Raw genomic sequence first — 16,544 nt, forward strand, 5'->3', positions numbered from 1 at the left:
CTGGGTGGCGACAGGACACTCTGGGACCGACGGCGCGGGCTCGGCCAGGCCACGGCGGTCCCCGGGCGGTGGGCGGACCCGGGGCAGAGGGCGGTGAGGGCGGCAGGGGCGGGACAGGCGGCCGACGAGAATCCCGCGGAGGTGAGGCCAGTCGGGGGAGGCCGTCCCGCCCCCGAGGGAGGCCCGAGCCCCGGCCCCGCCCCGGCCCGCTGGGGTGTGGGCTCCGGCTCCGGCTCCGGCAGTGCGCTGCAAGCTCGGCTGGCGGAGCCGCGCGGACGCGGGGCGCGAGCGGCCAGGGTGAGGGGGCTGCGGGGCTGGGGTCTCCGCGGAGGTCCCGCGCCCCGGAAGTCGGGCGCGGCCCGGACCGGGGCCGGCTGGGATGGGCGGGAGCCGCTGACTCAGCCGCACGCTCAGATTGCGGGGAGGGGATCTCCTCCCCGGGGCAGGGGGGCGCGGAACTTCCTCCTTCCCGCCGGGATCCCCGCGCCGGTCCTGGCGCAGCCCGAGGGGGCCGTGGCCCCGCGCTTCTGCGCATCCCTCCCGGGGAGCCCTTTTCTCTCTGCCGGTTTCTGCGCTGCCCTAGTTTGGGGCGTCCGGGCCGGGTTGGGTGTACCCCAGGGCCCCGAGTTACGGGACAAGGGGGCGGAGCTGAGTGCTTCAGCATCCTGGGGTTGGGGATGGAGTTTGTCCCAGAGAGGCTGGGAGGGGCCTGGACGCGGTGGCAGGGCCGGGGGAGGCCGTGGGGGCCGTGGGGGACCGCGCCGGGGAGGCCAGTGCTAGGGGTGCGGGCGGGCTCCTTGAGGCGTCCCTTCTGTCCCGTATTCCTAGATGGCGGCCACCCCGGGGAGCCCCTTCTCCGGTGGGGACGACCTGGATTCCAGCCAGCTACACATGGAGCCTGATGAGGTGGACACTCTGAGAGAAGGAGAGGATCCAGGTACTCAGGAACCGAGGTGCTGGTTTGGGGTGGCCTGGGCGGGCAGACGGGCAGGTGGGCAGAAGGGCGGTGGGGTGATGGTCGTCCTGGGGCCTCCAGCCAGCCTTGGGCTTTGTCTCCTGACAGCCGACCGGATGCACCCCTTCCTGGCCATCTACGACCTCCAACCTCTGAAGGTGCACCCCTTGGTGTTTGCTCCCGGAGTGCCTGTCATAGCCCAGGTGGTGGGCACCGAGAGATACACCAGTGGATCCAAGGTGGCTGGGGGCAACGTGTGTGTGTCTCTGTGTGTGTGTGTGTGTGTAGAAGGGGTGGAGGGCTGGCCAGGGAGGAGAGGGGTAGGGAAAGAGGAGAAGGGAGGTCAGCTCCTGACCCTGGGAAATGTGGGTCAAGCAGCTCCCTTCCCCAGGTGGGAACCTGTACTCTGTACTCTGTTCGCCTGACTCATGGTGACTTCACCTGGACCACCAAGAAGAAATTCCGGCACTTCCAAGAACTGCACCGGGACCTCCTGAGACACAAAGTCCTCATGAGTTTGCTCCCTCTGGCCCGGTGAGGGGGCCCCAGCAGCACCCTGCAAAAGGCAGACATGCTCTTCCCCTGGGACAGTCACCACCCCCGCCCTCCAGGCACTTCCCTGCCCCCCCTCTGCCTCCCCTCCCCACCAGCCCCCCCCCTTGGCGGCCCCTTCCCCTGACCCTGGTTACTAGGGAACTCAATTCGCCCGGCTCAGCTATCCCTGGCCGTCAGTTCCTGCCAACATCTCAGCTGGGCTGGATGCCTGAAGTGGCTGTGGCAGCCTCTCCCCTGCCTCCCTTCTCCTGTCTCCATTCCCAGGACTGGGGGGCCTGTCTTGTGTCAGCCTCCTGACACCTTCCCCTCCTCCCAAACCCCAGCAGCCCAGCCTCCTCCTCCCTCTCCAGGTTTGACCTGGGGCCCTGACCTGTCCATGTTCCCTCCCACAGCTTTGCTGTTGCCTCTTCTCCCCCACGAGAATCTGCTGCCGACAGGGCGATCCCTTCTCTACCCCGAGCAGGTGCTGAAGGCTCCAGCAGACAGGCAGCCAGTAAACAGGTGCGGGTGCATGCCAGGCCCTCTGGGAAGGCATCCTGTGTACAGATGGCTCTGGTTGCACCTGGTTCCGTCTGGCTTTCTCTCTCCCATTCCCACTTCAGAAATACCTGGAGAATTACCTCAACCGCCTCTTGACCATGTCATTTTACCGCAACTACCATGCCATGGTGAGGTCCAGGGACTTGCACAGGCCTTTTATTGGGGGAAGCAGCAGGTCCTCAGGTGGGGTGGTGGGCCTAGAGCCAGGGGGTCTCCTCTGAGTGTTTGTCTTCCTCTGCAGACAGAGTTCCTGGAAGTCAGCCAGTTGTCCTTTATCCCAGACTTGGGCTCCAAAGGCTTGTGAGTGTGGGACACCCCTCCCCACCCAGGCATCTGCAGATGCCACTGCTTGGGTTCTTCCTGCCCTAGAAGAGGGAGAACAGGGTGGCCATGGGCAGGGTGGGGGTGTCACTCTCCTCATCCCACATCTCCTGGTGGTCCCCCCAGGGAGGGTGTGATCCGTAAGCGTTCCGGTGGCCACCGCGTTCCTGGCCTCACCTGCTGTGGCCGAGACCAAGGTTGCTATCGCTGGTCCAAGAGGTGAGGGTTGGGACTGAGCAGCTGGATGGAGCAGAGGGACCCTCAGGGGGATGATAGGGGTGCTGGGGGCGGGGTGGCAGGCAGAGGGCAGGGAGGAACTGTATCCCTTTCATGCAGGTGGTTGGTGGTGAAGGACTCCTTCCTACTGTACATGAGACTGGAGACTGGGGCCATCTCCTTCGTCCAGCTCTTCGACCCTGGCTTCCAGGTGCAGGTGGGCAAGAGAAGCACGGAGGCCCGGTATGGGGTGCGGATTGACACCTCTCACAGGTGAGGCCTTCTCAGGGGTCAGGGGAAGGGGACCCAGCCTGCCACCCTGGGGGAGGGGAGGGTACCTACAGAGGAACCCTGGGAAAGAGGAAGAAAGTGTTTTTCACACTCCTGGATCCAATCAGTCTTGAACCTGGGAACTGGTCCAGCCACATACTTGGGATGTTCTTAGCATCTATGTGCCTGAGAAGAGAGTCAGGATAAGCCTGAGGTAGAGGTGGTGACGGTAGGGGGAGAGGGTTAAAAAGCAACTACATTCTTATTTATTCATTCAACAAACCTGAGTGCTGGGTTCCATCCTAGTTTTAGGGGATCCCAGACAGGAAGAACTGTTGCTGGACCCACAGACATAATGAGTCTCAGTTAAGGACTGAGGGAGGAGGTAGCAACTGAGGATAGTCCACGCACGGAGGGCTTTGGCAGGACAGTGGATGCGAAGTGCCAGGCTGAGAGTGGCACAGTCCTCATTTGCCTCCAGGTCCTTGATCCTCAAGTGTGGCAGCTACCGGCAGGCGCGGTGGTGGGGTCAGGAGATTACCGAGCTGGCCCAGGGCCTCGGCAGAGACTTCCTGCAGCTCCATCGGCATGACAGCTACGCCCCACCCCGGCCCGGGACCTTGGCCCGGTGGTGAGACACCGAACTCAGTCTCTGTCCCTGACCCTCTCCCCTTGCATGTCTTTCATTAGACCCCTTCTGACGTCAGCGACTCCCCTCCTCCCCGACCCCTTGACTTCTCTCATCTCTCTGGCCGCCAGTCTTTTTCACCAGCTTGGTCCTCCTGTCTCCCTTCTGACCCCTGACCTTTCCACCCTCTTAAAGCCTTTCAAATCTCTGGTACCGCACAGACTGGCTCTGCATGATCACACATCCCTCCCATAGGTCCCTTCATTTTAGTGTTTTCTAAGCACCAGGACCGAGGCTTCTGTGGTTGAAGGAGACAGGTGATCCAGGTCACTATGTCATGTGATGGATACTGCGAAGGGAGCATGAGGATGGAGGGGGGCATCCGGATGAGTTTCTAGAAGGCAGTACCCCGAGGTCTGCCTTAACAAGATCAAGAAAATGGAGAAGGGCAGTCCAGGCAGGACTGACAAAAACAGCCTGGCGTGTCTGGGATCGTGCCGCAAAGCAGAGAGGAAGACATGAGAGTAGGGTCTGGAAGCTGGCAGACAGCTCATGCTGAGCTGACGAGGGTGAGCTTTATCATGGGAATGGGTGGGCATGGATTGCATTGCCCCTCTCACCCCAGAGGAGTTGGTGTTGAGATGAAAATTTTTGTTTTTAAGATCTGCTTATTCTGTAATGGAAACACAGATTTACAGAGAGGAGAGACAAAGATCTTCCATCTGCTGGTTTACTCCCCAAGTGGCCGTAAGGGCCAGAGTTGAGCCGATCCAAAGCCAGGAGCCAGGAGCTTCTTCTAGGTCTCTCATGCAGGTGCAGGGTCCCAAGGCATTGGGCCATCTTCCATGCTTTCCCAGGCCACAAGCAGGGAGCTGGAAGGGACATGAAAAGGCACCCCTGTGGGATCGCAGCGCATGCAAGGCAAGGACTTAGCCACTGAACCATCATGCTTGGCCCTTTTGTTTTGTTCTTGATGTTTGTTTATTCGAGAGAGAGAGCGCCTATCTTCTGGTTTATTTCCCAAGTGTCCCTACAGCCAGGCCTAGGATGAGGCGACAGCCAGGAGCTGCAAACTCAACCCAGGTCTTGCAGATGGGTGGCAGGGAGCCAGTGACTTGAGCCATCTCTGCTGCCTCCCAAGGGCTGCGTTAGCAGGAAGCTGGAGTCAGGAGCAGAGGCAGGTATCGAATCTGAACCCTTGGAAATGGGATGTGTGGGATGTGGTTGTCCTCAACAGCTGCTTCAGATGCCTTCCCCTGTAAATAATTATTTATTTATCTGAGAGGCACAGAGACATTGAGAGACACAGAAGCAGAAATAGACACACATGATGGGCATTTCTTTTTTTTAAAAAAATTTATTTATTTTTATTGCAAAGTCAGATATACAGAGAGGAGGAGATACAGAGAGGAAGATCTTCCGTCCGATGATTCACTCCACAAGTGAGCACAACGGCCAACGCTATGCCGATCCGAAGCCAGGATCCAGGAACTTCTTCCGGTATCCCACATGGGTGCAGGGTCCCAAGGCTTTGGGCCATCCTCGACTGCTTTCCCAGGCCACAAGCAGGGAGCTGGATGGGAAGTGGAGCTGCCGGGATTAGAACCGGCACCCATATGGGATCCTGGCGGCGTGTGCAAGGCGAGGAGTTTAGCCACTAGGCCATGCCGCTGGGCCCAAAGAGCATTTCTTAAATGCACACAACAGCCAGGGCTAGGTTGGGACCAAAGCCTAGAGCTGGAAACTCAGTCATGTCTCCCAAGTGGGTATCGGGTGCCTGACAACTTGAGCCCATCATGGCTGCCTCCTGGCTTCTGCGTTGTGGCTGGAAGTTGGAGTTAGGAACTGGAGCTATGAATTGAGCCCATTACTCAAATGTGGGAGATGGGTGTCCTAAACTGCTAGCTTAAACTCCTGCCCAAGCTTCTGTTTTTAACGTTAATGCTTAATGCTTTTGAGACATTTACTGTCTGCTAGAAACAAAGTGTTCTGCATGGATGAGAATATTTCAGAAAGTTCACGGAAATGGAATTAACACTTAGAAGTCTATGCATATAAGACCTCTTTAAAAAAAAAACAAGGTTTATTTATTTTTATTGGAAACTCAGATTTACAGAATAGGAGAGACAGAAAGATCTTCAGTCTGTTGATTCACTCCCCAAGCGACTGCCATGGCCAAATCTGATCAGAAGCCAGGAGCAGGAGCCAGGAGCTGCTTTCTTTCTTTCTTTCTTTTTTAATATTTATTTTATATATTTTTTAATTGGGAAGTCAGCTATATAGAGAGGAGGGGAGACAGAGAGTAAGATCTTCTGTCCACTGAGCCACTCCCCAAATGGTCACAATGGCCGGAGCTGCCCTGATCCAAAGCCAGGAGGCTGGAGCCTCCCCAGGGTCTCTACACAGGTACAGGGTCCCAAGGCTTTGGGCCGTCCTCAACTGCTTTCCCAGGTTATAGGCAGGGAGCTGGATGGGAAGTGGGGCCACTGGGATTAGAACCGGCCCCCATATGGGATCCTGGCTCATTCAAGGTGAGGACTTTAGCCACTAGGCCATGGTGGCATCCCCCCCCCTTTTCTTTTTAAAGTTGTTGTAAGGCAGAATGACAGAAAAGGAGGGAGGGAAGAAGAGAGGAGTAAGAGTGAGAGATCTCTCTGCCAGTTCACTGCACAGATGGCTGCAATGACCAGTGCTAGGCCAAAACCAGGAGCCCAGAACTCCATCTGGGTTTCTCTGTGAGTAGGAGGGCCCCAAGTACCCAGGAGTACCAGGAGGGAGCCGGATCAGAAGTGGAATGCAGCACCCAGGAGTCTGAACATAGTTCAACCTGTTGTTGCACAATAGTAGCCTCTGTAAGCATCTTTTGATGTGACTTTTGATGTGACTTTTCCATGAACTTCTTGAAGTGTCTCATATTAGCCTATTGGAGCTTCACAACAACATTATGAGGCAGGGATAGAAGTTCTGTCCATTTTACTGATGGATCCATTTTACTGATGAGAAAACTGAGCCAAGGAGAGGTTAAGTAATTTGCCAAAGGTCATACAGCCTCGTGAAAAGTGGGCTAATATTCTGTTCTTATTATTTTTTTTAAGATTTATTTATTTTTATTGGAAAGGCAGATATACAGAGAGGAGGAGAGACAGAGAGGAAGATCTTCTTTTTGATGATTCACTCCCCAAGTGACAACAACAGCCAGAGCTGGAGCTGGGCCAATACAAAGCCAGGAGCCTGAGCCTTTTCTGGATTTCCCATGTGTGTGTGAAGGGTCCCAAGGCTCTGGCCCGTTCTCTGCTGCTTTGCTAGGTCCCAAGCACAGAGCTGGATGGGAAGTGGGGCCTCTGGGACACGAACCAGTGTCCATCTGGAATCCTGGCATATGCAAGGCAAAGACCTTAGCCGCTAGGCTACTTAGTCAGGCCCATCAACTAGACTGTTAAGCTCTCAAGTATTACACATTAGGTCAAAAATGAAAGTCTTTCCACATGGCACACCCCCTTCTTTATTCTTCGCCATACCCTCCCCTGACAATCTCATTTCTTTTCTCAAAAGTAACCCTAGCAACAGTTGTGTGTCCCTTAATTATTATTATGTTTTATTTGAAAGGCAGGCAGTTCTATTACATCTGCTGGTTCACTCCCTAAATCCCAGCCAGGTCTGGGTCAGACCAAACTCAGCAGTCAGGAGCTCCACTTGGGGCTCCCATGTGGGTGGCAGTGCCCAAGTACTTGCTGCCTTCTCTGGGTGCCCTGTGAGGGACTGGATTGGAAGTGGAACAGCTAAAACTCAGACTGGCACTCAGCTGTGCCATACTAGTGTCACATGTGGCAGCTTTACCTGTTGCTTCACAGCACCAGTTTCTGGCAACCGTTTAATATTTATCCTCCTAGATTCTTCCCTGAGTATTTTTGTATGTGCATGCACATATGTTTCTTTTTGTTTTAATGTAAATGAAATCATTCACTCCTCCAGCTTTTTTTTTTTTTGCTTAATATATGTGAGATTAGGCATTTAGATGGTATTCCATTTTTCATTCTTACAAACAGTGCTGTGATGAACACAGACTGCGTGAGCGTTTAATATAAAACTCAGTCCTAGAAAGAGACAAAGAATGACTGGGGTCAGCATCCCCTTGGGAGCGCTGGTTTGAGTCCCAGAGGCTCCACTTGCAGTCTGATTTTGCTAGTGTATTTAGGAAAGCAGCAAAAGGTGCTCCAGGTGCTCGAGACCCTGCTTGCCCTGTTCCTGCCTCCTGGGCTTGGCATGATCCAGCCCCTGCCTTTGTGGCCACTTGAGGAGTGAACCTGCAGATGGAAGATTCTCTGTCTCTGTATCCCTCTCTCTCCCTGTAACTGCCTTTCAAATAAATAAATCTTTAAAAAAAAAAAACAGATTTACTATGTGTATTTAATGGTATTAAAGGATATACACATTTACTATCTTGATAGATACTGCCAAATTATCTTCTGGAAGGCTCATATAATTAACATATATCTCCATAGTCTGCAAGAACGCTCACTTCCCCATCTGCGAATACTGAGTGTTACTAATTATGTGCACTTTTTTTTTTTGGTAAGAGACACAGACACAGAGCCCCCATCTGCTCATTTGCTCCCCAAATGTCTACAACAACCGTGGCTGGGTCAGGGCAAAGCCAGGACCAGAACGGCACCCAGGGCTCCCACACAGGCGGCAAGCACCCAGCCATCACTTGGCTGCCCGCTAGCATCTGCATTGCGGAGAAACTGTAGGCAGGAGTCAAAGCCTGGGACGCTTGCATCTCAGTCAAGGGCAGCCACTAGGCCAAACACCAGCTCAGTTTTAACTTTTGCCAATCTAGCAAGTTTTGAAAAGTTATTAAAGGGACCTGTGTTGCAGTAGAGTGATTGCTGCCGACATGGGATACCTGCATCCCATATTGCAATGTCTGAGCTCGAGCCTTGGCTCCAGTTCTCACTGCACACCCTGAAGGGGGCAGACAGGAAGTGATGCTTCCAGTACTTGAATCCCTACCGCGTGTGTGAGAGACCCTGGTTCAATGTGCATGGAACTCCTGGCTTCAGTATGGCCCAGCCCTGGCCGCTGTGGGCATTTGGGAAGATAAGCAGCAGATGAAAGATTTCTCTCAGGCCCAGTGCGGTAGCCCGGTGGCTAAAGTTTCTGCCTTGCATGCTCTAGGATACCATATAGGCGCCAGTTTGTATCCCAGCTGCCCCACTTCCCTTCTAGCTCTCTGCTTGTGGCCTGGGACAGCAGCTGAGGATGGTCCAAAGCCTTGAGACCCAGAGGAGGCTCCTGGCTTCAGACTGGCTCAGCTCTGGTCATGGCGGCTGCTTGGGCAGTGAACCAGTGGATGGAAGATCTTTTTTGTTGTTGTTGTTGTGTTGTTGAATTTTTATTTTTATTTTTAAAAATTTTATGGTACAATTTCGTAGAGACTGGAGTTCCCCAAAATTCCATTCCCTGATTTTCCCCATGTTGTTACAATAATGTAGTCCTTCTGGGAGGTCTTTTTCTCTGTCCTTCTCTCTGTAAATCTGATTTGCCAAATAATAATAATAATAATAAATCTCTTTTTCTCTCTGTCATTGATTCTGTCAAATAAATACACAAATTAAAAATTATTTCAGTTCTTTCGGGCCCGGCACGGCGCAGTGGTTAAGGTGCTCGCCTTGCGCGCCCTGGGATCCCATATGTTCACCGGTTCTAATCCTGGTGGCCCTGCTTGCCATCCATCTCCCTGCCTGTGGCCTGGGAAAGCAGTTGAGGACGGCCCAAATCCTTGGGACTCTGCAGCCACGTGGGAGACCCGGAAGAGCTCCTGGCTCCTGGCTTTGGATTGGCTCAGCTCCGGCCATTGCGCTCACTTGGGGAGTGAACCATCAGAAGGAAGATCTTTCTCTGTGTTTTTCCTCCTCTATGTATATCCGCCTTTCCAATAAAAATAAATAAATCTTAAAAAAATTATTTCTGTTCTTTTAAATTTATTTTAGGGGCCCGGCGCAGTAACATAGTGGTTAAAGTCCTCACCTTGCACTCACCCGGATCCCATATGGTTATCGGTTCTAGTCCCGGGAACCCTGCTTCTTATCCAGCTCCCTGTTTGTGGCCTGGGAAAGCAGTTGAGGATGGCCCAAAGCCTTGGGACCCTGCACCTGCATGGGAGACCCAAAAGAGCTCCTGGCTTCAGATTGGCTCAGCTCCAGCCGTTGCGGTCACTTGGGGAGTGAACCATTGGATGGAATATCTTCTTTTCTTTTTCCTCCTCCTCTCTGTATATCTGACTTTCCAATAAAAATAAATGAATCTTAAAAAGAAAAGATTTATTTTATTTGAAATTCAAAGTTAACAGAGGAGAGTCAGAAAGTGGTTGCTGCTTTATGTGCTGCACCACAACACTGGCTCTAGTTATTATTATTATTATTTTAAGATTTATTTATTTTTATTGGGAAGTCAGATATACAGAGAGGAGGAGAGACAGAGAGGAAGATCTTCCGTCCGATGATTCACTCCCCAGGTGAGCGCAACGGGCCGATGCTATGCCGATCCGAAGCCAGGGGCCAGGAACTTCTTCCGGGTCTCCCACATGGGTACAGGGTCCCCAAGCCTTGGGCCGTCCTCAACTGCTTTCCCAGGTCACCAGCAGGGAGCTGGATGGGAAGTGGAGCTGCAGGGATTAGAACCGGTGCCCATATGGGATCTTGGCGCATTCCTGGCGAGGACTTTAGCTGCTAGGCCATGCTGCCGGGCCCAGGATTCATTTATTTTTATTGGAAAGGCAGATACATAGAGAGAAAGAGAGACAGAAAGATTTTCCATCTGCTGGTTCACTCCCCAATGGCCGCATTGGCTGGAGCTAGCCAATCCAAAGCCAGGAGCTTCTGGCTCTCTCATATGGTTGTCAAGAGCCCAAGTACTTGGGCCATCCTCTGACTTTGCAGTCTCTTTAGCAAAAAGCTAGGTTGGAAGCAGAGTAGCTGGGACTCACACAAGCACTGTGGGGTGACATGCCAGGTTGGCTTACTCTGCTGCAGCCCAATGCCAGTCCCCGTATCCATTCTATTCAGTCATGCTGTTAGATCTTACTGGTAAAGTTCACTCTCGTGCATTTTTTTATGTCATCTCGCTTCTCTGATCATTTCCTATCTTTGACCTCGCTGTCACCTCTAACTGTCCTCCCATCTTCACTCTCCAGAACTTTCTGGCTTCTGACTCCCCTGACCTCCCTGGCTTGGCCTCCCCTCCACCCCCAGGTTTGTGAATGGGGCAGGCTACTTTGCTGCAGTGGCAGATGCCATCCTGCGGGCTCGTGAGGAGATTTTCATCACAGACTGGTGGTGAGTCTGGCAAGGAAGGTCCACGCTTGCTGGGCAGGGCAGTCCGTGAAGGCGGCGGGGGCAGGGACTATGAGGAGAGGAGTGGCTGCTTGGCCTTCACTCAGCCCTCACTGCCTGCCTGTCATCCTAGGTTGAGTCCTGAGATTTACTTGAAGCGTCCGGCCCATTCTGACGACTGGAGACTGGACATCATGCTCAAGAGGAAGGCGGTGAGGCCCGTGGCCAGTCAGCAGGCTGGGCATGATGGGGTTTGTCCAGTGTGGGCCGAAGTAGGGAATGGGAGGCTTCAGGGGAGGGAGACGTGCCCATCCGGGCACCTGCTCCCTTTGCATCTGCCTGTTGTGGCCCCCTCACACACACACACCTGTCAGAGACCTCTCTCCCCCAGCACCCTTGCATTTCCCTGGGTCACTTGGGTGTGTGCATGTCCCCTGCTCTCACTACCTCTAGTGCAGGGCTCCATGCCTGCCATGACATAGGGAGGCTCTGTGGATGCTGATGGAGAAGGAACGATGTGTGCATGAGAGCGGGTGGGAGGCTGAGGGCATGAGATAGCTGGAACGGTGTGCTTTGGGCAGGCAGAAGGACAGCTGGGCAGGTGGCTGGTGGAGGTAGACCAGCGAGTGCATGACTGGGAAGATGGGTGGATGCAGACTGACAGTGGATGAGCAGCTGGGTAGACAGAGGAGGGTGTGAGCAGGTTCATGACATCTGGTCTAGGTGTGCTGAGCAGGGTGAGCGAGGCAGAGCACAGGATCTGCAGACCTGGTGGAGGGATCTGGAAGATGTTTGGGCTGGAGGATAGGAGGTGGGGTGGGGTAGGAGGTGGAGGGGGTGGAGTGGGGGGATGGAAGATGGGTTCCCAGGCCCTGATTTCCACACTCACCACCAGGAAGAGGGCGTTCGTGTGTCCGTAATGCTGTTTAAGGAAGTGGAGCTGGCCTTGGGCATCAACAGTGGTTACAGCAAGAGGACACTGATGCTGCTGCACCCCAACATCAAGGTGACCCCTGAGTCTTGGAGTCCCCTCCCACCTGGCAGCCCCCTCAGCACACTTCCCCTTCCCCAGCCCGTCCTCTCGCTTCTCTCACCGGAACCCACCCTCCCTCATGCATTGCTCCACCCCTGCTCCCAGGTGATGCGCCACCCTGACCATATGACACTGTGGGCTCATCATGAGAAGCTCCTGGTGGTGGACCAAGTAGTGGCCTTCTTAGGGGGGCTGGACCTTGCCTATGGGCGCTGGGATGACCTGCAGTACAGACTGACTGACCTAGGCGATTCTTCTGAGTCCCCCACCTCTCAGGTAACCCCCCAGCCCTGACCCCGAGGCCTTCCTGAACTGCCCCCAAATTCAGACAACCCAACTCCACATCCCTTCCCAGCTCCAGCCTTCCAGTCACCCATGGCCCTTTCTGGGACTGCCCCCAACTCCAGCCTTCTTCCCACTGGCTCCTCGCCGAGACCTATAAGGCTGTACCCGAAGGAGAGGGGAAGAGTGGGAAATCAAACTCTGCCTCATTCTTGTTCTCTGTGTCTCCCACACCCTTTGTGGCTTCTCTGGCCTGGCTTGGAGTGGCTCCCACGACATGTCCTTGCCTCTGCCTGTTTCCCAGCAGCCTTCCCAACCACCGCCAGATCCTGCCACCTCCCCAGACCTCTCTCACAACCACTTGTTCTGGCTGGGCAAGGACTACAGCAACCTCATCACCAAGGATTGGGTGCAGCTGGACCGGCCTTTTGAAGGTACAGCCCGCCCCCCAACCCCCATCATGCCCTTCGCTGCATCCTCCTGGCAAAGTCCCTGAGTGCAGACAACAGGGGCAGAAGTTGCAATGGGGGCACTGAGAATGGAATGAGCTGGGTCAAGGTCTGTCCTGCCCCCACCCCAGAGAGCCCTGAGAGATCATCCTTCAGTGTCCTGGGACGCCCCCGCCCCAGATTTCATTGACAGGGAAACCACCCCCCGGATGCCATGGCGGGACATTGGGGTTGTTGTCCACGGCCCACCTGCCCGTGACCTCGCCCGCCACTTCATCCAGCGCTGGAACTTCACCAAGGTACTCGCCCCTTCCACCTGAAGCCAGAGGGAGGGATGGGGAAGACAGGAGCCAGGGTCAGCCACCCCCTGCTGACTGTACCATCTCGATACCTCAGACCACCAAGGCCAAGTACAAGATATCCACGTACCCTTTCCTGCTGCCCAAGTCCACCAGCACTGCAAACTACCTCCCCTTCACCATCTTGGGGGGACAGTGTACCACTGTGCAGGTGAGAGCCCCCCTTCCCTTCAGCCCACTTTCCACCCTCCCAAAAGGCCCCCAATTATTAGTCTTCAAATTAGGAACCACATCGTCTCCACCCTCTCTTCAGGTCCTGAGGTCCGTGGACCGCTGGTCAGCAGGCACCTTGGAGAACTCCATCCTCAATGCCTACCTGCACACCATCAGGGAGAGCCGCCACTTTCTGTACATTGAGGTCTGACGGAGGCAAGGGGGGAGGCACACCATGGAAGGGGTATGCCCAGAGACACTTAGGGTGTCATGGGGAGGGGGATCGGTCTTCCAGGGCTGGTGTAGCTGGGCCTGGAGTGGAGGAGGCCTGGGCTGAAGGGGCTGCTGAAGGCAAGGGTAGGAGATGGCTCATGTTTTTCTCCCTGCCCCAGAATCAGTTCTTCATTAGCTGCTCCGATGGGCGCACAGTTCTAAACAAGGTGGGCGATGAGATTGTGGACAGGATCCTGAAGGCCCACAAGTAAGGAGGATGGACTGTCAGGCAGGTGGGGTGGGGGCGTGGCCTCAGCCCCAGGGGAGGGGACCCTGGGGAGTCAGAACTGTCACACACAGCTGCCTCTGCCCTTCTCCCCAGGCTGGGGCAGCGTTTCCGCGTCTATGTGCTTTTGCCTTTGCTTCCTGGCTTCGAGGGTGACATCTCCACGGGCGGTGGCAACTCCATCCAGGCCATTCTGCACTTCACATACAGGTGCTCCCCTGTGGTGGCCTCGTGGCCCCATCCCATTTGTGCCTCCTTCTAACTCTCCTGATCCTTACCTGCTGGATCTTTGAGGGCCCCTAGGCTCTCCCTGCCTCCAGTTTCTGCCCCCAACCTCTTGCAGCTTCCCTGCCTCCCCTCTGCCTCCTCCTGCCCGCCCCTCCCTCACCTTTTCTCTCCTCTCAGGACCTTATGTCGTGGAGAGTGTTCCATCCTGCATCGCCTCAAAGCAGCCAGTGAGTGCTGGGCTCAGGGGGCTCAAGTCCTGGGCCTTGGGAGGGAGGGACTGTGGAGGCCAGGGAGTTGCGGGGGGAGAGCTGTCAGGGTTGTGTTATCTGGGAAGCTATTGTGGCCATGGACAGCCTTATCCTGCAGGAAGAAGTGTACATAGGTTGCAGGAATGGCTTCTGATTGAGGAGAGACTAGACAAGACCTCACCTGTGTGCCACAGGCACTGCTCACCCCCGCCCCTTTCTGCACAGTGGGGACTGCGTGGCGAGACTATCTCTCCATCTGCGGACTTCGCACCCACGGAGAGCTGGGTGGGCACCCAGTCTCAGAGCTCATTTACATCCACAGCAAGATGCTCATCGCCGATGACCGTACGGTCATCATCGGTCAGTGAAGAGGGAAGGCAGGAAGGAAGAAGGGTGGGGGAGGCTGGGGCAGCAGCCAAGGTAGGGCTGAGGGCTAGTGGGCAGGCCAAGCAATTGGGCGCCCCCACCCAGGTTCCGCCAACATCAATGACCGCAGCTTACTGGGGAAGCGGGACAGCGAGCTGGCCGTGCTGATTGAGGACACCGAGATGGAGCCGTCCCTCATGGATGGGGCCGAATACCAGGCAGGCAGATTCGCCCTGAGCTTACGAAAGCACTGCTTCAGGTAGGGCTGGGATGGGCAACGTGAGGCCTGGTTAGGGCAGGGTATTTTAAAAAGACTCTCAAGCATGGATGCAGACAGGTGAAAATTCTGTTGGCTACATGTGGGCTGTGTTAACCATTGTCCATCCCATCTGTGTTGAATTCCCTGGGTGGGGACCTGTACATCGTGACCCCTTTCTCCTGTAGCTTGGTGCTGGGTGCAAACACTCGACCAGAACTGGATCTCCGAGACCCTGTGTGTGATGCTTTCTTCCAGTTGTGGCAAGAGACGGCAGAGAACAACGCCAATATCTATGAGCAGGTGGGAGCTGAGGGAGTTAGGGAGAGGGGAGGTCTTGCAACATCCTGCCCAACCTGGGTGGAACTGGGACAGACCCCTCCATGCCATCTTTGTTGGAGGGGGACTCTGTCAGTCAGTGTTGGGAGAGATAAGCTGGGGGAAAGGTTGGGGAGGCAGAGGAGTCGGGTCCTGCTGGGTTGGGATAATCAGGGGCAGCCCTGTCAAGCCTCACCAGCTCCAGTAACCGTACCAACCACCCCGCCCACCCACTAGATTTTCCGCTGCCTGCCGTCCAATGCCACACGCTCACTGCGCGCCCTGCGAGAGTACGTGGCTGTGGATCCCCTGGCTGTGGTCAGCCCTCCCTTGGCCAGGTCTGAGCTGACACAGATCCAGGGCCACTTGGTGCACTTTCCGCTCAAGTTCTTGGAGGAAGAGTCGCTGCTGCCGCCCCTGGGAAGCAAGGAAGGCATGATACCCCAGGAGGTGTGGACGTAGCCAAGACCCCGCCTTGGGGACAGGTCACAGGCCACCCCCACCTCATGGGAGATCAGCATTAGTGGGAACAAAGCATTCCTGAAGGGGTGGGTGCAGGGGCCAGAGGAGGCACTCGCCCCCAGGGATAGAGGGAGGAAGGACAGCCAAGTTGATCTGCCCTCTTCGCTGCCCAGGGCAAACCACTGCTGCCAGGAAGTGCCACGACTCCCTCCAGGCCAGGCCTGGTAGGGTCCAACTTCTTACCTTTGTCTCTCCCCTTCCCCTCCTCCCTCCTTGCCGGGGGTGGGGCAAGGCTGTGGACACACTAACTCCCTACCAGCCCTGCCAGCCGGCTGACAGACACTAACTTTGTATCAGTTCAATAAGCATTTTGTAATTAAATGTGTGGAAAAGTTCTGGCCTGGCTCATTTGGCAGGGCCTGAGTCCTTGAGTCCTTGTAGTGCCCCCGCTTCCCCCACTGCACACAGCCCCAGTCCCCCTCACTACCTCCCCCACCTTGTTCTCCTGCCTGCTGTCTGCTTCCCAGTGCCACTCGCCTGTGGCTCTGGGAGCCTGGTCACCTGGTCCCTGAGAGGACAAAGTGTCAGCGTGGTGACACCTGGCTACAACACAGGCAGGAGCTGCAGATATGGAAGGGGTGCCCAGAAGACTCCTGGCGGCCAGGCTGCCTATTGCTCAAGGACCCACACTGGATCTGTGAAGCCCCTGTACCCCTGGGTTAAGGGTATAGGCGTGAGGTTGGGGAGGGCCAAGCTGACCTCCTGGACTTCTGAGGGCTTAGCCTAGCAGTTGAGATGCTAGTTATGTGCTCCTGTCCCATGTCTCAGTGCCCCTAGTTCAATGCCAAGCTCCAGCATCTTCTGTCAATTCAGACCATGGCTCAGATGAATGAGCTCATGACTCCTCGAGGTGAAACCTTGACTGAGTGTCTAGCTTGTAGATTTGGCTCAACCCTGGCCATGGTGGGCATCTGGAGACAGAACTGGGGGAATGCTCTCACTTTAACTGTAAAGTGGGGGGCAGGTGTTGTGGTGCCACTTGGGATACCTGCACCCCATATACTTGTTTAGA

The 16,544-nt window shown here is 55.3% G+C and overlaps 1 protein-coding gene across 1 annotated transcript; it reads left to right on the plus strand.

Moving 5' to 3' along the window:
• Nucleotides 1-223: 223 nt before the first annotated feature.
• Nucleotides 224-16,061, plus strand: PLD2 (phospholipase D2). The gene is made up of 25 exons (XM_041001148.1): nucleotides 224-297; nucleotides 829-937; nucleotides 1,064-1,194; nucleotides 1,347-1,489; nucleotides 1,903-2,011; nucleotides 2,113-2,178; nucleotides 2,292-2,350; nucleotides 2,498-2,590; nucleotides 2,708-2,860; nucleotides 3,339-3,488; nucleotides 10,739-10,822; nucleotides 10,953-11,031; nucleotides 11,715-11,825; nucleotides 11,958-12,128; nucleotides 12,439-12,568; nucleotides 12,764-12,882; nucleotides 12,980-13,093; nucleotides 13,196-13,300; nucleotides 13,488-13,576; nucleotides 13,691-13,804; nucleotides 14,000-14,049; nucleotides 14,296-14,430; nucleotides 14,542-14,695; nucleotides 14,881-14,995; nucleotides 15,248-16,061. The coding sequence occupies exons 2-25, from the start codon at nucleotides 829-831 to the stop codon at nucleotides 15,470-15,472; spliced, it is 2,808 nt and encodes a 935-aa protein (XP_040857082.1). The 5' UTR covers nucleotides 224-297; the 3' UTR covers nucleotides 15,473-16,061.
• The last annotated feature ends 483 nt before the right edge of the window (nucleotides 16,062-16,544 follow it).

The sequence above is a fragment of the Ochotona curzoniae genome, unplaced genomic scaffold (assembly GCF_017591425.1).
Source record: "Ochotona curzoniae isolate NIBS_2020 unplaced genomic scaffold, NIBS_Ocur_1.0 scaffold_2453, whole genome shotgun sequence".
In the NCBI taxonomy this organism is placed as follows: Eukaryota; Metazoa; Chordata; class Mammalia; order Lagomorpha; family Ochotonidae; genus Ochotona; species Ochotona curzoniae.

Excerpts from the sequence above, each read along its gene's own strand:
- PLD2 (XM_041001148.1), top strand. The coding sequence starts at position 829 with ATGGCGGCCACCCCGGGGAGCCCCTTCTCCGGTGGGGACGACCTGGAT. Across the intron at positions 2,179-2,291 it reads ACCGCAACTACCATGCCATG|ACAGAGTTCCTGGAAGTCAG; the intron begins GTGAGGTCCAGG and ends CTTCCTCTGCAG. Across the intron at positions 13,805-13,999 it reads ATTCTGCACTTCACATACAG|GACCTTATGTCGTGGAGAGT; the intron begins GTGCTCCCCTGT and ends CTCTCCTCTCAG.